The sequence below is a fragment of the Spermophilus citellus genome, assembly GCF_964194105.1.
Source record: "Spermophilus citellus genome assembly, chromosome: 15".
Lineage (NCBI taxonomy): Eukaryota > Metazoa > Chordata > Mammalia > Rodentia > Sciuridae > Spermophilus > Spermophilus citellus.
In genome coordinates this window covers 29,605,666-29,629,489 of record NC_138195.1, presented here as the reverse complement: position 1 = coordinate 29,629,489, position 23,824 = coordinate 29,605,666, and the positions used below count along the sequence as shown (strand labels likewise).

At 32.3% G+C, this 23,824-nt stretch overlaps 1 protein-coding gene across 12 annotated transcripts in view; it reads left to right on the top strand.

Moving 5' to 3' along the window:
* Positions 1-327: 327 nt before the first annotated feature.
* PCDH15 (protocadherin related 15) overlaps positions 328-23,824 on the top strand; it is a gene marked incomplete at both ends in the record, with an annotated part of 726,342 nt that continues 702,845 nt past the window's right edge. For all 12 annotated transcript variants that reach the window (XM_081268810.1, XM_081268808.1, XM_081268818.1 and 9 more), the window contains one exon: positions 328-418. In XM_081268810.1, the coding sequence (XP_081124936.1) occupies positions 328-418 (91 nt within the window). The remainder of the gene's footprint in view (positions 419-23,824) is intronic.

Sequence of the window (23,824 nt, the reverse complement as noted above, 5' to 3'; positions counted from 1 at the left end):
AAGGTCTCAATTTTAAAGAGGGTCTGTTTCTAATGTCATTTGAATGCTAATTTTTCAAACTATTTGCTTGCAAATTAAGTAACAGAAAAGATGTCTTTCCTTAGAGATTTCTTGTCTGCAAATTCATGTTGATAAAAGGTTCCAGTGCATTAAACAAGTGTGTTACTTTGTTAATGGATAGCATGGCACAGGTAATTAACTATGAAGTCATTAAGGCTTTTCAGTGCTGTGACAGTTTTGTTTACCTATAACAGATTAATAAACATATCAAATGATCTTTCTCCCTCTTGTTATTTTAGATCAACCTTGAGTGGATTTTGACGGAAGATGTTGCAACAGTTTTTTCTCTGGAAATGTTTAGCTTCGGGGATCATCATTGGCTCTCTCTTTGCAGCTTGCTTTGGCCAATACGATGATGGTAAGGCTGCTTTTAGTCTAACCTTTAGAGCCGGCAGGAATTTCTGTTATTAAATTAAAAACGAAACACACCAGAGAAATGAATAGTGTTAATTTGTAGTTAAGTTTTAAAGGTTAGTAGCTATGAACAATAAGTTACCTTAACTAAAATAAGCTTACAGAAGTGGCTTTGGATAAACTTTGCTGTTTAATAATTGCATTGCACTGTGGTAGAAAATCCAACATAAGATTTGAATTCTATTTAATTCTATTTCTAAACTCTTGAATAAATACAAATCTAGCAATACAAAGACAGCAAAATTTCCTTTTAGACAAGATCTCCAAGGGTCGAAGTAAAAGCCATGAGTGGTTTCAGTGTTAGTATTTTAATTGAAAATTGCATTATTATACCCACCACTATTTCATCTGAAATGAGTGAATAAGGATAATAGAGTTGGTGTTTTGCTTCTTCAGTCATTCCCTGATAGTAAGTCAGTCATTTTAGAAAGATATATGTCTGCAGGCTCTTTAGGTAGATCAGACATGTTATGTCCACAATGATCAAAATATGGCTTATGGATTTCAATATTGAAAAAATCTGACCTTGAATACCACATAAGGAGAGTTAGAACATGTCTCTCTCTGTGGAATTCTTTCAGTTCAAAGGGGAAAAAAAATGAACAAAATTCTCTCCTAAAATTTTGCAGTTTCAGAAAACTATTTCATTCTTTTTTGTTCAACTTTTCATGTGTTTACTCAATATTTGTTCAGCATTCAAGGAACATAATTAACTATCTCATGAATATTGTCCCGTTATCTAGTTGATCTCAGTAGTAGCAAATACTGTGAATTTCTTATGTGCTTTGCTTGGCTAAAGTGATTAATCTTAGGATAGGTAAATTAGTTTGATTTACCCAAATAACATTCAAGTTGTGCACATATTAAAACATTCTCAGTCTTCAGTTGTTTGAGAGGTAGATTTTTGAGAGGAGGACGGCCAGCATCTCATTGGGGGGTTCTTCTACCCAGAGGAATCCCAGCCACCCTAAATGGCCACCCTAAATCTTAATATCTCAAATAATTAACAAATAATAAAAACATTCAGAAATATATTTACAAAAGGGTGGAGTCTTGCTTCCTGATGTCTTTTGGTCAACACATTGTTTGACATATTGGCAGGTCATCCATTTCAGGTGCTGTGTGGGATCTTAGGCAGAACTTGAGGGGGAGGTTCACCTGCATCAGGTGATCAATCCCTGACGGGGGGCTACCGGGAGTTTGCAATACCAGCCTATCCCCTAATTAGGCTATTATGCACAGCAGTCCACACACAGCCCATGGATGGCTCTACAGTAGATTTCTTGGGATTTGAAGAATAATTCACATTACTAACTGTTTTCATGAAATCAACAGCTTAATCCCCTGAATAGTCATACTAATTAGCACAAGGTTTAATTTACATCTAAATTTGTGGTTCTCATCTTTGTCATTTTTAAAAATTGTGAATCTCCAGTCTAAAAACAAATTTTAAAAAACTAGAAAAAAATAAATAACTGCTACTTTGAAGCAAAAAGAAACAATGAGATGAAAATAGTATGACTTTATATTAAAGGAATGCATTTTAATTGCACTCTGGGTATAGATGAAAAATCAGTGTGATGTGGGTTTTTTAATAAGTAATTCTATTTTTATCCATATTTACTATTCATACTGAGCAAGGAAACATTCACTATCATTTTTCACATTAGACATTCTCAAACCATGTACATTTTAGCAATATGACTGGTGTTATCAGAGGAAATCCCTTCTGGTTTCACCTATAATGCTATAGATTCTTAATCTCACTGTAGCTGTTGATCTTCTGTTAAACTACTCACTTAGCTTCCAATATAAGCTTGTCAGGTCACTGTTGGTTATCATATACTCAACTTTTTGAAGCAGAGTGTACCTTCTCACCCGACCACTGATAGTATGGTAGGTGGCCCTTTAAGCCCTACACACTTAGATTACTTACTTACACTCACAGTTAGAATGGCTTCTCAAGTCACTCCTCCAAAGGTGTGACTCACTCTTAGAAAGATTGAAAGTATTTCAACTATAGCAGATGAACTTAAGCTCTATATTGTGTTTTCTGGAGATTTCGTAAGTGCATATGCATTTCAATATTTCCTCTTTATACGCATCCTTCAGTGTGCCCCTGAAGTAATAATACATTCTTCTTCCTTACCAAACCAAACTGTTTACTTCTTTCAGATCTCCCTCTATTTCAGACTCTTTGATATTAGTTTTCTTCTGTTATTCAGTTATGTGTGACTAACATGGTTTCCATAGATATTTCTTTTAAAAATGCCTATAAAATTATGAGCATATAATATGCAAGGAGGAAATCAGAACCAGGCAAATCATGACTAACACAACATTTGACTAGATTGGAATATGTAATATAGAAATATTAAAGCAATATTTTTACTCAAATATTTGGGTTGTGGGTATGTGACTCTGTTGAAGAAAGATAATGGTGATGATCATAAACAGGATTGGAAAAAAATGAAAACTTTAATGAAAATAATGCTTTTGGCATAGATAATCCACTTGTTGGATTAACCATTATGATAGTTGACAACAAATTTACATACACATTTAGGAGCTTCAGAGAAGAATAAAGGAAAAAAAAAGTTAAGTTATCCTGGGACAACTAATAAGGTAGTGCAGGTCTTTGTTGCCAGAATAGTACCCAGGCTTTCAGATAAGAATGATTTCTTATGTTTTTTTTTTAATGCATTTATTTACTTAAAGTGTTTGGAGGAAATAAAAAGGTACTGTTTATTTAATAAATATTTTATCATGAAATGGAATATTCTAGTGTTATCCAAATGTCTAAAATTTCTTCTAAGAAAGAGATATTGTATAATGATCATTGTCAAAAATTTATAATATTTTTACTAGAAAAATTTAGTCATGTTTTAAGTCTTTTATTATTTCTCATTCAAATTGTTGGGATAAATTCTTAGATGCAGTCATAAAAGTTGTTGATAATCTACTCGATAATGGTTATTTCATTTGGTATATGACTGTATATCTTAGCCTGTATTAATAATACAAATTAAGTTCATATTATTATATTTAATTTAAAAGTCAGAATCTAACTGGTATATTTAGAAAATTAGAGAAATTAATAGACTTGTAGCTTATAATGTATTGATAAAAGTCTTATTCTTTTCCATAAATAGAACATTAAATTTGATAATATTTCATCTTATCTTTTAATGCATTACTGATCCTGACAATATTGGAATATATGCCCTGATCCCAAACTGAGTGTTCAGAGTCTAGAAAGGAGGAACCTTTGGGAAGCAGAGAAAGAAAGGTTATGGCTACATTTTAGGTTATAGTGAATAAAACCTTTTTATAATATAATCCTTATTTAAGCATTTGGTTTGAACACAGGAATGGCCAATAAAAGGAATGTAGGGAAAGGATAAAAGGAAGATCATACATGGATAATGAATGTTTTTTTCATTTTTAATGTTTCCTCTATATTTTTATGTTTTTCATACTTAAAATATACTACTGCCAAGGAGGTGGCAGATACCTGTAATCTCTGGTATTCTTGAGGTTGAGGCAGGAGGACTGCAAGTTTGAGGCTAGCCTGGGGAATTTAGTGAGAGCTTTTTTTTTTTAATTTTTATTGGTTATTCAAAACATTACATAGTTCTTGATATATCATATTTCACACTTTGATTCAAGTGGGTTATGAACTCCCATTTTTACCCCATATACAGATTGCAGAATCACATCAGTTACACTTCCACTGATTTACATATTGACATACTCATGTCTGTTGTATTCTGCTGCCTTTCCTATCCTCTACTATCCCCCCTCCCCTCCTCTCCCCTCCCCTCTTCTCTCTCTACCCCCTCTACTGTCATTCATTTCTCCCCTTGTATTATTTTTCCCTTTTCCCTCACTTCCTCTTGTATGTAATTTTGTATAACCCTGAGGGTCTCCTTCCATTTCCAAGCAATTTCCCTTCTCTCTCCCTTTCCCTCCCACCTCTCATCCCTGTTAATGTTAGTCATCTTCTCATGCTCTTCTTCCCTACTCTGTTCTTAGTTATTCTCCTTATATCAAAGAAGACATTTGGCATTTGTTTTTTAGGGATTGGCTAGCTTCACTTAGCATAATCTGCTCTAATGCCATCCATTTCCCTCCAAATTCTATAATTTTGTCATTTTTTAATGCAGAGTAATACTCCATTGTGTATAAATGCCACATTTTTTATCCATTCGTCTAGTGAAGGGTATCTAGGTTGCTTCCACAGTCTTGCTATTGTGAATTGTGCTGCTATGAACATCGATGTAGCAGTGTCCCTATAGCATGCTGTTTTTAGGTCTTTAGGGAATAGACCCAGAAGGGGAATAGCCGGGTCAAATGGTGGTTCCATTCCCAGCTTTCCTTGTCTCAAAATAAATAAATCAATAAAAATAGCAGGGGATGTAACTCAGTGGTAAATCACCTCTGGGTACAATCCCCAGTACCACAAATAATAAAAGTAAATAAGTAAAATATATTACTGCCAAACTCAGAGAAGTGTTTGTTTACAAATACATTATGAGAAAGTCTGAACCAAAGCATTGGAGGGTTTTTAAAATATGTATTTGCCAGTGGGAGGGGATATGCATGTGTGCTGGAGGTGCATTTGAGAGATGGGGAAGAGAGCTAGAAAGAGAGACAGTGAATGCCCGTGATGAATAAAAAAAAATATCTATTCAGAAGGGATTCTCCCTGCTCAAGCAGTTAACTTGGAAGCCAAAAATCTTCCATTTTGTCTTTCACCTGTTACATAAATTAGCATATTCCTATGATGTAAATGATGACAATGGGACCTTTATATAATGGAAACATGAACAACTGTGTATGGAACTTTTATATAATGGACAACATAAACAACTATATAAAGGGATCATATTTAAACCCTGAAACAGTCAAAACACTTCCTGAGTCTCAGTGTGGTTATAAATAAGAATAATCCTCCCCAACTTAATTTTATTCCATTTTACATAGAATCTGGCATATGACCAATGTTCAACTAAAATTTTTACATTTATGTTTTTATTATTTTTATAAAGAATTATTTATTTGTCTTTTTAGAAACTGCACATTTATTTATAAAATTGTGCTCATGTATATATATATATATATATATATATATATATATATATATATATATACACACATAAATATTCATGTATATATTCACATGACACTTAAACTGAACTTAAAGGACAAGCTCTAGGTTGATGCTTGTCCTTATGTAATCTATGGAAGGTCAGTGATGAGATAGAAATAACAATCAGTTAAGAATTTCACCTTGTTGTAAGAAATTCCCAGAAACTTCATCTTTATCAATGGATCCAGGGGTCATGAAGTTGAGTGCTACTAACTTATACTAAGTATACTTAAAAGTTTAATTATAATTAATTAATATAATAATAAATCACATGCTAATGATAGAATCATAAGGAAAAAATACTACCCAATGAGTCAAAATACTAATGTTTTTTGAGCAAGAAGAATCCACAAACAGGGTCCTACTGCAAGAGGTGTTGATGGTTCATGTGTCCAGGTGTTTATGCACCATCACAGAGGACACTGTTACATCAGTACTCTCAATCAGGGAATGTTTGCGGGTCATTCATTCTGTTCCCTGATTATGTTTGAAATATTTTTAAAATTCCTCATTGTTTGAGCTCCCTATCTTAAGATTAACAAAGATTGTCTTTCTCTTGTTTACATTATTTTTCTGTGAATTTAGTGCAATATAATAATTTCTCTTGAGTTTGTTTCAGTTATAACATTAAAGATGATGTTGGAGACCATCTAAGAACTTTTCAGTGAGCTTGTTTGCCCCTGAAATGTCTTAATTACTCATTTAAATTTGATTCTTAATGCACAATAAATAAATACTGAGAAAACATATATGTATCATTATATGTATATATAAAATCATGCACACTTAATACACAAGTAATATTTTTTTCAAAAATAAAACCAAATATAACATATTGTTGTGCAGATTTGTTCATCTAAATACAGTTTAGATGTCTTTCCTTATTTACCCCTTCACTTATTCCATATTAAAAGGTGTATTTTTATTCTGAGAACTTAAATTCAAATTTTATGAGTAACTTTTTTACTTTCCCTATGTGAATATCTACAATTCCCAAAGTTATTCTTTTCTTGGAAGCTTTATAAACAAATGCATACACGATCTCTCTCTCTCTCTCTCTCTCTCTCTCTCTCTCTCTCTCTCTCACACACACACACACACACACACACACACACACACTCTAGATTACCTACCAGGAATGTTTTTTAAAATGGTATGGTAAGAAAGAATATTGTTACTTTCAAAGTAGGCTCCAGTAAAAACTTTTGTAAGCAAATCTTAATTTCATTTATGGATGTAAGCCTGCTTTGTCTGTTTATTAGATTGTACTCACCCTTGCAATTTGTTCTTCCTCTTTTCTGAAGGTTAGTAATCTTGTGTGGAAACTTTTTCCCTGCCCCAAACAGATTCATTTTAAAAGTCAAGGTTTGAAAGTATATGTCTTTTTTTTTAGCAATAATTTTTAAAAATCGGGTTCATTCTGTAACTTCTCTTAAGTTCTAACCTCCTAAGAAGAATACTTCAATAACCTTTATATATTTGAGTAACAGACTTTCTTAAAAAAAAAAAAAAAATATATATATATATATATATATATATATATATATATATATATATATATCTTTTTTTTCCAGAAGGCAAGGGACCTAAAGAGATAGAATAAAATAGATCTCTTATAATTAGAAGACTAATGATTATATGTCGATTTTCTCCTCTCAGTTATGCTGTCTCTCCGTCTCATGTAGTGTCTCTATCTCTCCCCCCCCCCACACACATGTGCATACACATACATATACACACACATGTTATTTTCTAGGTAACTGAAAATAGATAGCCAGATATCAATACTTCATACTCTTCTTTGCCCTGTTGACTCAGGGAAATGAATTAAAAGTCTAATTTCATAGTTAAGCAATGCAGAAAAAATTAATAATTATAAGACAGATTCTTCCCTTTGTGGCTGTACAATATTAAAAATTTGAAGTCATTGGAAAAAAATCACATCCTAATCATTTAAAAAGGCAGAACTAATTTTAAATATTCTTAATAGAAATTTAAATTGAACAAAAATGTAATTATAAACTTGCTTGGCTGGGAGTCATCAGCTCTTTGTACATCTCATAATAGAGGGGCTTTTCTTAGTTGGATCTTTCCCTGTCAATTCTCTGTACCTGTTACAACCACTTCTTCATCAATTCCCTTAAGCTCTGCAATTTGTTTTTTCTCACAACTCTACTGAAACTGCACTCTCTAGTCTCCAATGACTACTTCCTTGGGCAAATCCCATCATTTTCTAGTATTTCAGTAAAAAGCATTATTGATCTACCTTTCCTGCAACTTTATATCTCTCAAAGGTCCTTTGTGCTGACCTTTTCTGAGTGTGTGCCTATTGGACTTCTATTCCATCTTCTGGTGAATGTACTACCTTTTTCTGGTCTGTAATTTTAAAAATTTTTCATTCTTGTTTTCTTTCCATAAGCAATAAGAATTTATAATAAGCAAATTTATATATTTTCTGAAAGTGAAACAAAATACTTTTCTTTGCTAACTTCTATTCCCTCCAACTTCCCTTTCTCTAGCTGTGTGTCCAGGGCATATACTCTTATTTTACCTCTACTCCACAATTTGGACGCTCTGTGGAACATATATTTAGCTATCATGTGATTGAAAATCAAACTCCAAGAAAAGTATTAGAAAACAATTCAGTTCCTACATTCCTGTATAACAAGGGAGATAATCATGATTTATATAATAATATAATTATGTACAGTATATGTGTATGGGGAGAAAACACATCAAAAATTTTTTGAAGAATTTGGAGCAAAGATAATCAGACAATTCTTACAGGAAGAATTTTGAATTTTCATTTTAAAAGTCTTGAGAAGCATAAAGAGATTTAAGAAAAGCTGTGAAAAATATTGGGATGATATTCTGATTTGAGATGTACATAGTTATTTCTTTGCAATATAGAAGTTGGCACATACTGGTTTTTTTAATATACTTTTAGTTTGTTTATTTAGTTTAGTTTTTTTTTAATGGTGCTGGGGAATGTACACAGTGTCTCACATGTGCTGGGCAAGTGCTTTACCACTGAGCCACAACCCCATCCCTGTACATGCTGTTTTATAATCTCAGTCATATAAGGTTAGATAGTAAATAATCAAGAGATAACAAAATAGCAGATAACAAGAGATAACAAGAGATAACAAAATAACAAAATCAATTGATGGACATGATCATTATCCCTTTTTCAAAAATATGCAATAGCAGAGGACATTACCCACATTTTATAAACACCCATCAGCAGCCACCAGCATATCCTTATATATGTACCCACCTTTGAGAAGCAATGTGACATGGGGGTTGAAAGTATATACCTCAGAGGGAGCCAGACTGCCTAGATCTGAATTCTAGCTTTAAAAACTCTGTAGTTATGTGGCTACGGTTAATTCTTTAATCTTTCTTTCTTAAACTTCTTTATCAATAACATGTAACTAGTGAGAGTATTTGCCTTAGAGAAGTATTGTAAAGAATTACTTTATGTAAGGGGTTGAGATAAATAATGGTCACATTGATCCTTCTGTCAGTGGCTTTCATCATCATGGTCATCTAAAGTAACTTGGTAGTCAATATGTGAGCTCTCCTTTTTATTTATAGTTACTTGTATTACCAAGTTTAAATTACTTAATCTCATTATGCCGTCTTTGCTTATCTGTAAAATGGAGTAAATGATACTGCTTATCTCATGGGATTATTGTGAGTTCAGATGAGGCAAAGCATAAGATGCATTTGTGTCATTTCCAGGTACAAAAGAAGGTGAAGTATGTTTAAATATATGTTAAGTTATGTGTATGAGCTTGTGTGTGCGTGTTTATTGTTACCAGTATAATAAGAATGTCATTAATAAAATTATTATAATAAATGCATAAAAATTCATTTAATTCATATTTTAATAAAATAAAGATTCTTTGTGGGAGATGGCAAAAATTAGGGAGATTATTTGCTAATGTCTTACCATGAATTTGAAACGTTAACCAGGAACAGATACAAAACCAATCAGTTTGCTAGAGTTACCATAACCAAATACTTCAAACTGTGCAGCTTGCATAAGAGAAATTGACTTTTTCACAGTTTAACAGTCTGGAATGGCCCAAGATCAAGGTCTCAGCAGTATTGATTTCCTCTTGGTATATAGATGGTCACCCTGTTGCTGCGTCTTCACATGGTTCTCCTTGTGTATAGGCACACCCCTATTGTCTCTGTTTGTGTCTTAATCTCTATATAAGACCATCAGTGAAGTTGGATTAGGTTTCACCATCCAGGTCTAATTTTAAATCCTTCTTCAAAGCCTGAATCTCCAAATACAGTCACATTCTCAGTGAAGGCACAGTAAAGAATCAAAGCATGAATTCTTGAAGACATAGTCCAGCCTCAAATAATGACATAGAGATAGATCCCAATAAAGTGTACCCAGGAGTTTTAGTTCTTACTCTTCAATACTGCACCATTTTCTAAGTTTATGGCTTTTATCAGACTTCACCTGCTATTAAGAACAAAACTATCCCTGGTGTCTTTGCCCTCATTCAGTTGCTCCAGATGGTAAGCAATGTATATTGTTCATATGCAAAATCTCTGAGACTTCCATTGGGCAGAATTGGAGCCAAGAATGAACACAGAAGACAGAGACAGAAGCCGGAGCCTCTGAAATCCACAGAAATGAGGAAAGAAAGAAAGGTCCCGAGGGCAACAGGTGTAAGCAGAAGGTAAAAAGTGACCAGAGAAGCAGTTGAAAGTATAGTGATAGATGAGATATGGGGCAACATTAAGGGAATATGTTGGCTAAAATGCCTATCAGCTCCTTTTTGCATTTTTTGACAATCTTCACTGTTCTCCTTATAGGATTAGTCCTTGGGAGTAAGGACAGCTTAATTCTGGATTCCTCAGTGAAAATTACAATTAGGCATTAACTCTGAATACAGGAGCTAGAAAGGCCAGGGCCTTCTGCTTCTTGTTTATTATTTAAATTGTATGTTTAGTTTATATTTGTCTCTCAGTATGCATTTTTGAAATAAATAAATGAAATTCTCTTATGCTTGTTCTATTCATCTATAAGAAGCAGTATACTTGGTAAATATTCAATTTGTTCTGCTCGATTGTTTAGACCTTTAGCTATTAGACAGGACTATGTATCTATCTCTGGGCAGTGAAATGTGTGAAAGAATGATGCATTATTGCTGGGCTTATATCACAAAAATATCTTGTTCAGTTCTTTAGTCTCTTTTTTTTTCTGCAAAACAACTAATGAAGCTATATGTTATAGATGGAAGTTATAAAAGGAGATATCTCCATTAGCCCTCTCATCTGAGTCACTCCATCTCTTCTTGCCCTACTCCCACTCACCCATGAAGAATAACCACCAGAAGAAGAAAATACATTCATCTCTTGAATTTAAGGGCTAAATTGCAACTGCAGCTCAGCTATCCAAAGCTATTCAACTTCTTTCTTGCAGTCAGTAAAACGAAACAGTCTTCCTTACTCTGAATCTCTTAATACGTTATTTTTTTTTTCCAAATATCTTCCCAAAGGTAATTAACTAACTACTGAATTAGGTTATATTCTAGTATTCTTGGTCCATTACAATCTATTCTCACTTTACCTATTTATATTCTTTCCCAGGATTTTTCAAGAAATAACAAACATGTACTCACATTGAATTTTTCCCATTATTAGGATGTTACATTTCCTTTCCCTTCTCTTTGTATTATTTTAAAGTCTTTTTGTTTTCTTATGGTTCCTTCAATTTTTGCCCTCTCCCTCTCCACCTATCTTTTTTTTTCTATTTCCCTTTCCATGTCCCCATTCTCACTCCCAGTCCTATTTCTCCTGCATAGTATTTATACCCCTGTTGTGTTTCTCATTTTCTTTTTTTTTTTTTTACAAAAAAGACCAAAGAGTTTTTTATTGCTTTACAAGCCAGCAAGAAACACGACTGAATAATTATAAACATGACTCTTCTCAACTCTCAAATGGAATTAAAAAACCAGAATATACTTCTCCAATTAAACTGTATTTATCAAAACTGATATTCAAGAGCCAGATAAAGTGGTGCATGCCTGTAGTCCCAGCCACTTGAGAGACTGAGACAGAATGATCACTTGAGCCCAGGAGTTCAAAACCAGCCTGGGAAACATGAAGACACTATCTCAAAAAAGAAGAGAGAGAGAGAGAGAGAGAGAGAGAGAGAGAGAGAGAGAGAGAGAGAGAGAGAGAGAGAGAGAGAGAGAGAGAGAGAGAGAGAGAGAGAGAGAGAGAGAGAAAGAGAGAAAGAAATCCACAACTTCTAGAAAAAAACTTTAAAATATTCTCCAGTAGAATCAATACTTACAGGCAAAAAATATATATATATATTATCAAACTCTATATCTGGTCATGTAGCTGAAAAGACTTTTATCCAGGCAGTAATATTACTACACATTCTAAGTGACCTTCATAGGCACTTTTAAGAATCTAACATCCTTTTCTTTCTACAAACTCTCTGCAGAAAGAACTGTCAAGAACACTGTTCTAAAATCCAACAATGCACAGTAACTCACACCTAGTTTCCACATCCTTCCTCATGATTGGAGTCAGCCTTTAATTCAGCCTGATAAACACCAGATATCTCCAAAGCACAAACAGGAACCCTAAATTGGTGATTAGGCAAGAAAAGATAATACTTCTAAATACTTCACATTATTCTGGAAACATTAGCAACTTCCTTTCAGAGGGTGCCAAACAGCTGTGGATTAAGTCACCTTTTTTGATGTTGGGTCTTTTTTTTTTTTTTTTTTTTTTTGCTGTGCTAGTAACTAAACCCAGGGTCTCACACATGCTAGGTGAGTGCTCTACCACTGAGCTACACCCCTTTTTTAAGCCACTATTTTAATAATTTCAATTCAATATTAAGAGTTGACTGGTTTTCTCATTTTCTTTTTCTGTTGTCTGAGGTACCCATCCTGTCTCATGTCCTTCCCCCTCTTTCTTTTTCTCCTTCTCCAGTGTAGTTCTCAGATTTAGTAATTATATTTAGTGTCATCTCACAAACACTTTAGTAGTATTCTTACCTATCAGGTCATTCCTTTCTGTTTAATAAGCTTCTTGAAGCATGCCAATATTTATTTTATGCATAAACACTATACGCTAATAATAACCATTGGCATTTATTTTGCACTTATTAATTAAGACGTCCATGTAGGTAATTTTATTTAATCATGATAAGTTTCCCATGAAGTGTTTGCTATTAGAACAATAATCATGGACTATTTTATTAATTGCCCAGGATCAATTTATCAGCAGTGTTGATTTCCTCTTGGAAATTACCCTGTTACTGCATCTTCACATGGTCCTCCTTGTATTCAGGCACAAGTCTTTTGTCTCTGTTCATGTCTCAATCTGCATATAAGATCATCAGTGAAGTTGAATTAGGTTCCACCAGCCAGGTCTAATATTTTATTAATAGTATGTCTGCTTTATAGATCAGGATGCTATGAGGACACAAAGAAGTTCAGCTGCTTTCCTAGTGTAGTATAACTATTGAATGGCAATACTAACACCAAATCTTTTATCATCTGCTCCATATGCTATTATATTATGATGTCAAAATCCCAACAATATCCTATTCTTTCAGATTTTACTTCATTTTAGCTACTGCTTGATAATTATTGATTATCATTCAATATCATTGCTAATGACATCCAGTCAAAATTAATGTTCATTGTTCCCTTTATACCATGCCATATGATGTTTCTCATGTTTAGATTATAAAATAAGAGACTATCTTATTTTCTTTTATTTCCCTCAGCACCTATTAGAAGGGTCCAATTTTCTTGCTTATTGAAATAAATAAGCTTTGAAGAAAAAACAGACTGAGAGATGAACTACTTCTTTTAACAATATAGTAACAAGCTGGTGAGTTTTCAGGATAGTTGCTGTAGTTCAAGCAGCAATTTAGAAACCTGTTTAATGGAAGTTTGGTTTTTAGATACTGCTCAACAATGATATAGGAACAAAAGCAATCAATAACTTATGTACGGTGTGAAAGATGTTACCTATAGTATACGTTTTTGTTTCCTGTTCATAAAATGGAGTCTATATCTATCCCTATATGGTATATGAATGCGCGCGCGCACACACACACACACACACACACACACACACACACACACATACCAGTTACTGTTTATACAATGGTGGCATGTAATTTAGAAAAGTGTGTAGGAAATTCAAACTCTGAATCCATGCTTTCCTAAGGTGTGTTTCCTGTATTGCTTGGTCTTCTATGATTATGAACTGCTATTCCTGTTATTTATTCATAATGCTGGTGGATTGCACTGCTGTAGTTTTTCCTGAGATCAGTGGCTCAGTTCATGCTACTAATCTTCCCCATTCTTGCCCTTCTTGTAGGATCCTATTCTGCCCCTCAGGACCGCCCAATTAGACTGCTCAGCGAAGACTGTTCAGCTAGTTTGAGTTTATTAAGTGTTTTTATCGAACAACTAGAATACTGATGACAGTTCTTCAGGCTTAGACTTAGAAAATGTTTAAAAAGAAAATTGCTAACAGTCATCAATATTTTATGAGGTTGTATCAGGATTCATGTGCTCTTGGTCTCTGGTGTTTTTGATAATATCACCATAAGGAAAAATATATAGCATACTAAAGAAATAATAATAATGTGTTTTTTTAAAGAGAAAGATAGGAGAGAGAGAGAGAGAGAGAGAGAGAGAGAGAGAGAGAGAGAGAGAGAGAGAGAGAATATTTTTTAATATTTATTTTTCAGTTTTCGGTGGACACAACATCTTTATTTTATTTTATGTGGTGCTGAGGATCGAACCCAGTGCCCCGTGCATGCCAGGCGAGTGCATTACCGCTTGAGCCATATCCCCAGCCCGAATAATAATGTTTTAATCTCACCATTGTCACTAATTTGTTCAATTAAGTATAGCATGCATTTCTGACAAATTGATTATGTGCATATCATGCTTTTAATAATAATAGCTAGCATTGCTTTTGTGACTTGTATGTGCCATATACATTATGAATACATTCTTTAATCACACTGAGTGTGTATATATATAACAATATATATTCATGCCAGGGTATTAATATATGTCAAGTATTCATGACAAGGTTGGGAAAAACAGTTTACTGAAAGTATTTTGAAGATAAAACCTCCCAGTTTAGTTTGTGTGTTGGATATAGAGAAGACAAAAATGCTAGGATTTAAAGTTTGATTTTACTATATTTGGTTTGAATATTCAGAAAAGCTTAATGACCTGCCTTATTAAAGAAATAAATAAAGTTACAAGTTAGCCATGAGAAGGCAGATTTTAGAAGTCCAGCAACATAAGGAAGAATCAGCAAGGATATTGATATAAAGAGACAGTTAAAGAGAGGAAAACCAGCAGAAAATGGTTTATCAGAAGTCAAATGAAGATGGCATCACAAAGAGATTGGCTGAGTCTAGTATTAATTGATCGAGGTGTCCTACAAGGACAATACATCAAATTAGTATTGTGACAATTTTGACCTGTACAAAGATGGCTTGATGAAAATTTGAATGTGAAAGTTTGTAGTTGGGTTCAATTGAAAATGTAACTAAAAGAAATATAGGCAGTTGAAATACAAAGATACAAAATGTTTTTTTGTTTTATTTTATTTCTTGTTTTATTCAGTGGGCAGTGAAACCAGACACGAATCAGGAAATAAAGGGCAAGATCATTCATCCAATTCAGATCTTTGTGATGTAGAAATATACTAAAATAGACACCACCACTGAGAGGGCTAGAGAAGAATAGCATCTTCTGGGAAGATTCAATTCTAGTACAGCAAGAGAAAGAAAGGAAGGTATAGCAAAGTACATATTATCTTATTAAATCTTCATCAAGTACTTCCATGGGGTAAATTCTATTATTATTTATGTTTTCTAGATGATGAAATGGAAAGTTTAAAGATTGAAGCTATCTTGCTAAATAGTGTACAGAGTTTCCTAGTTCTCTACTTTATGCCTTTTTTTAATGCTAGCCATCTTCATAAGTTCAAAGTGATAACATTGTGGTTTTGACTTGCTCTACCATGATAACTTATACACTGCAAACTAGCAACTATTTGTCAAAGAAACTGAATAAAACATAAAAAAATGGAAACATGGCATGCTTGTTCATATATTGGAAGACTCCTTATTATTAAGTCCGTACATCCTGATATGAGCTGCACATTCATTTAAATCCCTATCATGCTGTTGCATTCTGACCTAGCATGTTTTACAGCCTTAGTATGAAGTTCTATAGAACTCAACAAAGTACATCCTTGCCCCATAGATCCTGAAGAGAAAGATGAAGGCTGTGATTATCTCCTGCTGTATCTACATTTATTAAAATATATTTATTAATATATACTATGCACCAGTTTTATGCTAAGTTCTAAAGATGTAAATGTGAAAAAGATACATACATTGATCTCATGAACATTACTATTACTACCTAGCTCATATGAAATAAAATTGACAAATATAGGATACAAGTGTAAATCAATACAATCATCTCTCAGTATCTGATAGGAATTGGTTCCAGGATCCCATGAAAATACCAAATACATAGATGCCCATGTCCCTTATATAAAAGGCACAGTATTTGCATGCATACTCTTCACATCCTCCTGTACATTTTAAATTATCTCTAGTTACTTACAGTCCATAATACAATTTAAATGTTGTGAAATTTGTTGTCTTATTTGAGGAACAATGGCAAGAAAAAAGTCTAAGCATGTTCAGTACAGATGCAATTTATTTTTCGAATATTTTCAAATCACAGGTATTTGAATCTATTGTTGCAGATCCCACAGATACTGTCAACCTAAATTAAAAAGTAAGAGAGAGAGAGAGAGAGAGAGAGAGAGAGAGAGAGAGAGAGAGAGAGAGAGAGAGAGAGATTGATTCTCTAAAGAATAATGATACCTTTATGGAAAGATTATTACTTTGCAATAGGACTACCATAGCATTGCAATGGAAATATGTATGCCATGGTAAATTATGGGCACATTCAAAGAGGTTGAGGAAGAAGGTTTTCAAAGGCAAAAGTGAGGAGGATTACATATGATATTTTTAATCCTTGACAGTAATGATTAGTACCAAGATTGGTATCAGTCTGAGGCTGAACAGACAGTTGCTGGGCAGATGTTCTTGTAAAAGTACTTCTAATAGAAGGCTGCAGTGGCCTCTGCAAGCTTGTGATTCTGGCAGCCTTTTGTGATAGTCACTATCATGGAATTATGCAAAAAAAAAAAAATACCCTTCCCCTTCCTTCATAATCTCCTGGCTTGCTTAATTTATATTTGATTAAGGTTAACACAAAAGAATTCATTTTCATTCTGAGAACCTTCACAGCTCTGTCACAATGTGGAGAACCAACTGTACTGTAGGGTGTGAAAGGTTGGAGTTAAAAGGATCACATTCATGTGGCCTGCTTGAAGTGTTAATAGTCAGCCAGCTGCAGTTCATTGCAGAAATATCTTGAGATAGATACCTTAGAGTTACGAGGAAAATGAAATGATGAGCTATGATTCACACTTTATGCACTACTAGATATTATTGAAAAAGGAAACATGTAGGTTTAAAATATGGTAAAATATTAGTATTATATGATATGAAATATTAATTATGTCATTACTTGAGAACAGGAGCTTTGAAATCTAATAGACCCTTTTCAAAACCTGGCAAAATCAATTTTGAAAATTTTGATGAGTTATATACTCTGTGTAAGAATACAGTTCTGGTCTATAAACAAGGCTAATAATAAATCTTTGATTAGTTTTTTGTTAGATTAACTAACATTATACAAGTAAATTGTTCAGCATGTTTTCTAGCATATAGCAATAATTGTTATATATTTTATATAACAATTATTGATTTATAATTGCATAAGATCTATGCAATGTTTCCTTATCAAGAATCAGTATTTATTTAGTTTTCTTTTGGCAAGAACATTTACACTAACACACACACACACATACACACACACAAACACTACATGTGAAATTGAACTTAGCAGAGTCACTCTACCTTCTTTATGCATCATTCTGTGTGCTATAATTATTTTTTATAAATTTCTGCCTATTTGCACACTTCTCAACTGCTTATAAAGATACCTGAGAAAAGGAGGAACTCAATAACCTTTTGGTATCTGTATTTTTTTCATTCTTTTCCTATATTTTATTTTCTCCACCTCCTTCAAATTTTTGTCTCTAATTCCTTTTATAATAAAAGCTTCTTTTACTAATCTTCACTCACTCCTATATGGAAGTTTTTGCTATCTCTTTGTTCCTTGCATTTCTTTTTATATGTTTCACTCAATTCTCATTTCCATTTTTCTGTCTTCTCTCCCTCTCCTTTTCTCCCCACCCTTGTCCAATTCTTATCATTCTTCTTCCCCTTAGCTAATTTAAATTTTAGAACATATGATAAGTATTTTCTAGGCTCCACTCACTTTATATTCTAACTCCTGGGTCTATTTTCAAAGGTAATCTTCTTTGGACTATTAATTACCCTTGTTACACAAAGGATTTAGGATAACATGTTAGAAAAAGAGAACAGAAATTCCCAGAGTGCATTCTAGTATTATAAATTTGCAGAAGTGCACGCATACATATTTCAAAAAAATCAGAGGCTTTCTTTTATCATCAGATGAGGAGCATTTTAAATAATATACCATCCAATTTCTTTTCCAATGTTAGTGACATTTGAAAAGATTTTCAATTTATTCTTCAAATTTTTAACATTTAAAATTCAAGCTAGTATCTTTTGTCAAACTGCATTTCTCAAATATTAATTCCATGGGAGTTCATTTAAAAATATAAAATGGAACATATTCTCAGAAAAAGAAGATTAAAAGAAATATTGTCCAAGGAACTGCTGACACTGGAAATGAGCCACTGCCTGTGGTATGTGTTTATCACTGAGCGCTCAAGGTATCCATTAAAGCTGATGGCAGCAGTACCTTTCTCTAGCAAGTTAAAGTGTAGTATTTGAGAGCAGGTCCCCTAAAAGTGACATTTGAAAACAATTATAATGTGTTTTGTTGTGTCACATAATAGTAACTGCTTCATTTCCTAGTATAAGCAAAAATCCATAGGAATGCTTGCTTATGTGTTCGAGATAGCAAAAAATAGCCTTTATTTACTGAAAGTTCTTTAAGACTTTTCTGAAAGTAATGTTCATACTAATTTTAGGACATACATTATGAAAGTATTGTTGCAAAACAAAACAAAACATAACAAAACAAAACAACAACAAAAACACAAAACCCTGTAATTCTACACTTTCTATTAGTCCTATCCCATTACAAGAGAAGATTTATAGAAATAAACAACTGACAATTGATGAAATTACTGATAAAATAAGTGGAAACTTAAGAGAAAGTGCTTCAACAATGGAAAAATATTCAGCTTTCTCCTATAGACAGGGAGGTATCAACTACTAGTTGATACTTGCTCCTGTTCCTGGTTGACCTTGGACAAATAGATTGTGATATGAGAAGCCACAATTTAGAGATTGCTAGCATATTTTACCAGAGTAAGCAAATAATGGATGGATTTTTAAAAAATCAATAGCTTCAAAATTGAAAAACATTCAGTAAGTTTTGAAAATAACTGAATCTTCTTCAAAATTACATGTGTTTGTGTTTCCCATACCCAAATTTCAAATAGAACTTTTTCTTATTTTTTATATACACCATATTCTGAAGATATTACTCTAACATAAAACAAAAGTCTGTAATTTTAAAAAATATGTACATATGTGACACTAAATGAAGATGTAAAACAGCAAGTGAATTTAAAAAGTATTTACAAATGCAAAACGATAACCCAGGGAATCGCAAAAATATAATTTATTATCACAATTACACACACACACACACCAAGTTTATCAGTAGATATTTTCAATGTATTTGCAAATTGTAGTCATCAAACGGATTCTATGGTGGAATTAATATTAGTAGGAAAAATGGAAATTATCCTTGCTAGCACTTCTGAGTGCATTTAAGTACTTGATGATAATCCTTTCCAATTTAAGCTTTGGAAATCATTTTGAACAAGTTTGATATAAAAAAGTTATTTGAAAAGATGCTTCTAAAATAAATGAAAAAACACTTGTCAAAATAAGTTTATCAAATCTAATCACCAATCATTATTCTCCTTTACATTGGAAGGTTATGACAGTTGTTTACAAAGAATGAACTTGGGTCAAAGTCAATTAGTAAAGACTTATACTTTTTACATAAAAAAATATTTGGGGCATGTATTGCCAAAATTAACTTTTGACTTTTCATCTATTTTCAAAACATTTTTTAAAAATGTTTTGACCAACCAATAAAAAAAATGGCTATTTTGATGGACCGCATAGGCAAAAATCATACACATAAATTGTTAACACAGTGGAAAAATTAAGTCAATGGCAAACTGTTGAGAATGTTTTGAAAAAAAAAATAAGCCTTGGGTTGTGGCTCAGTGGTAGAGTGCTTGCCTAGCATATGTGAGGCACTGGGTTCCATCCTCAGCACCACATTTTATTTATAAATAAATAAAATAAAGGTATTGTGTCCATCTACAACTAAAAAACATTTTTTTTAAAAAAAATATAAGGATAAAACTATAAACAAACAAACAGATAAATAAAATTGTACTGTTGCCTCAAAATTATCCTACTTTGATTAGTCTGGTTGATGATATAGTAACAATTACTTTTGTCAGAGAAAGAGATTTTTCAATAAATTACTGCATATATATTAATGAATGATTTCTCTATATCTCATTGCATCCTTGCTAATGTATAGATAATATGTTAGATCTACCAATTGATTTTGATCATTATTCCTTAATTTAATTATTTTTCACTCAACATATTTTTATAGTTTCCTTTCTATATGCTAGGCACTATGAAAGATTCTGGGGTAAGGAGTAAATTTCACATAGAAGGATATTATTTTAAAAACATCATCAGTAAAGCAGGGACCTGACAATTTTTACTTTTATTCCAACTTCATTTTTTTCTTGAAAGAAAAATGTTTTTTTTTCACAAATAACATTTTATTATAATATTATATCTTCGGATGACATCAGCAGCACTAACTATAATTTTTTTCTTACTTTGCATAGATGTTTTCTAATATTTTTGATAATTAACTTGACACAAAAAAATGTAATTTCTTCACTGGTAGGAATCCATGTTTCCTTTGTTAAATTGTGATAGTTTTAGGTTATAGGGTGAGTGTGTAGTTTGATGAGTGAAGTACTGTATTAATATATCTTTAAAACTTCAAATCTTAAGTTATTGATTCTCTCTTTTGGGAATGCTTTCCCTTATTAGTTTTGCAGATTATTTAGAATGTGACATACTCTCACAGAACCCCCTGCAAATGATATATTACTGGGTCCTTTACTCACTGTTATATTAAAATTCAATGAATTGGATTTTTTGTAGGTTTTTCCTTTGTATAATTGGTCTATTGCCTTATAATATAATATTAATATATTGTTATATATAGTTATTTTTGAAGTAAATTCTTGAATCAAATTATAGAGAAATAAAGAATACTTAAGCTAGAATTATAGAATACAGAAAATGTTCTCCCCCAAATATAGAGAGCTCGGGCTTTTTTGAAGCTTTAAAGAATTTTAGACTGTTTTGAGACATATCATTTAAATCTTAACTTTATGATGAATTAAAGATTTTAAGAATATAGAGTCAAGGAATATGTATTTCTTCTCATAGATTCTTCTGAATTCATATTTGTACAAATACCTTCAAATCATATTACAGACAATAGAAGTTGGAAATAATATAAACTTTGCAATAACTATGCATATGACACATTTGATTTTGTCATTTATTCAGAGTTTTGCAAGTTTTAAAAGTTATATAACATCATACATTATTTTATGGATTAATTTTAAATTTTATATGAATATGTCAAGCCAGCCTATTAATTTGGAATTTTAGGACTGCTACACATCTGAGTGAATCTCTTTTAAGTGATATAGAAGAAAAACTAAAGGGACACTAATCTCTTCACTACAAGATGACACACAAGTATTCAGAATGATGCTGAATAGAAACAGCCAATTATATCCTGTATCATTATTACTTCAATGTAGTGTTTATTAAGTTCTTGACACACATCAGATAATTTGTTCTGCCTCATAGTATAGTCCAAATAATATCTCCCTACCAATGTCTCAGTCTTCTTCTCCAGAACCTGTGAATATATAATATTATATACCAAAGAAGAAATAAGATTAAAGATAAAATTAAGTCAGCCAATCATCATAACTTAAATTTTTGCCAGGAGGAGCCAATATAATCATGGAGCACCCCAAAAGTAAAAGAGAAAAGAAAGTGAGTTCAGACTCAGAAGCAAATATAATTTGAAAATATAATAGTGTTTGAACATGAAGGGGTTTTGTATTTTGTCAAATGCTTTTTCTGCATACATTAGGATAACAATATCTTGTCCTTAATCTATATGTGATGAATTATATTTTTTGATTTTTGGATGTTGAGCCAATCTTTTATTCCTTGGATGAACCCCACTTGATTGTGGTGGAATCTTTTTAACATGCTTCTGTATGTGATGTGCCTTAATCATATTGAGAATTTTTGCATCTATGTTTTTCAGGGATATTGGTCTGAAGTTTTCTTTTCTTGATATGTCTTTGTTTGGTTTTGATATCAGGGTGATACAAGCTTTATAGTTTGAGTTCATGGAATAATTTGAGAAGTATCAGTGTTAATTCTTCTTTGAAGGTCTTATAGAACTCAGCTGAGAATCTGCTTCTGGGCTTTTCTTTTTTGGTTGGCTTTTGGTGGTATCTTCTATTTCACTGCTTGAAATTGATCTGTTTAAATCATGTATGTCCTCCTAATTCAGTTTGTGTAGGTCAAATGTCTCTAGAAATTTGTCAATGTCTTCAAGATTTTCTATTTTTTTAGAGTATATATTTTCAAAATAGTTTATGATTATCTTCTGTATTTCAGTAGTATCCATCATGATATTTCATTTTTCATCACAAATTTTAGTAATTTGACTTTTCTCTCTCTTTATCTTCATTAGTATGGATAAAGATTTATCAATTTTATTTATTTTTTCAAAGAACCAACTTTTTGTTTTGTCATGTTTTTGAATTGTTACTTTGTTTTGATTTCATCGATTTCAGCTGTGACTTTAATTATTTCCGGTTTTCTACTGCTTTTGGTGTTTATCTATTCTTTTCCTTAGAGCTTTGAGATGTAATGTTAGGTCATTTATTCAGTGACTTTCTAGTTTTTAATTGAATGAGCTCAGTGCAAGGAACTTTCCTCTTAGCACTGCTGTCATAGTGTTTCAAGAGGTTTTGGTATATTGTATCAATATTCTCATTCACCCCTAAGTATTTTTTTTTATTTCATCCCTGATTTCTTCTGGTATCCATTCAATGGCATGTTACTTAGTCTCCAGGTGTTAGAATATCTTCAGCTTTTTATTCTATTGTTGATTTCTAATTTCATTCCATTGTGGTATGATCAAATGCAAGGTATTATCTCAGTTTTTTTGTGTTTGCTAAGAGTTGCTTTGTGGCATAAAATATGTTTTATTTTAGAGAAGGATCCATATGCTGCTGAGAAGAAAGTTACTCATTGATGGATGAAATATCCTTTATATGTCTGTTAAGTATAAATTATTGATTCTGTTATTTAGTTTTATAATTTATTTGTTTCATTTTTGTTTTTGATTGATGAGTTCAGTCCATTAACTCTCAAAGTTATTATTGAAACTTGACTTTTGTTCCCAGTCAGGTTGGTTTATTTCTAGTTTTTAATTTGAATCAGTTTCTCCTTTGATTGATTATTCATTTAGTGTAGTTCCTTCCTTTGCTGGTTTCCAATTTTTTTTTTATTTCGTGTTGACAAAATATTTTATTGAGAATATTCTGTAGTGCAGGATTTCTAGTTATGGATTCTTTTAACTTGTATAATGGAAGGTTTTTTATGTTGTTTTAATTTTTTTGTTGTAGTTGAACACAATACATTTATTTTGTTTATTTATTTTTATGTGGTGTTGAAAATTGAACCCAGTACCTCACATGTGCGAGGCAAGCACTCTACCACTGAGCCATAGCCCCAGGCCCTCATGGAAGGTTTTTATTCTATCTTCACATCTGAAGCTTAATTTTGCTGGATACAGGCTT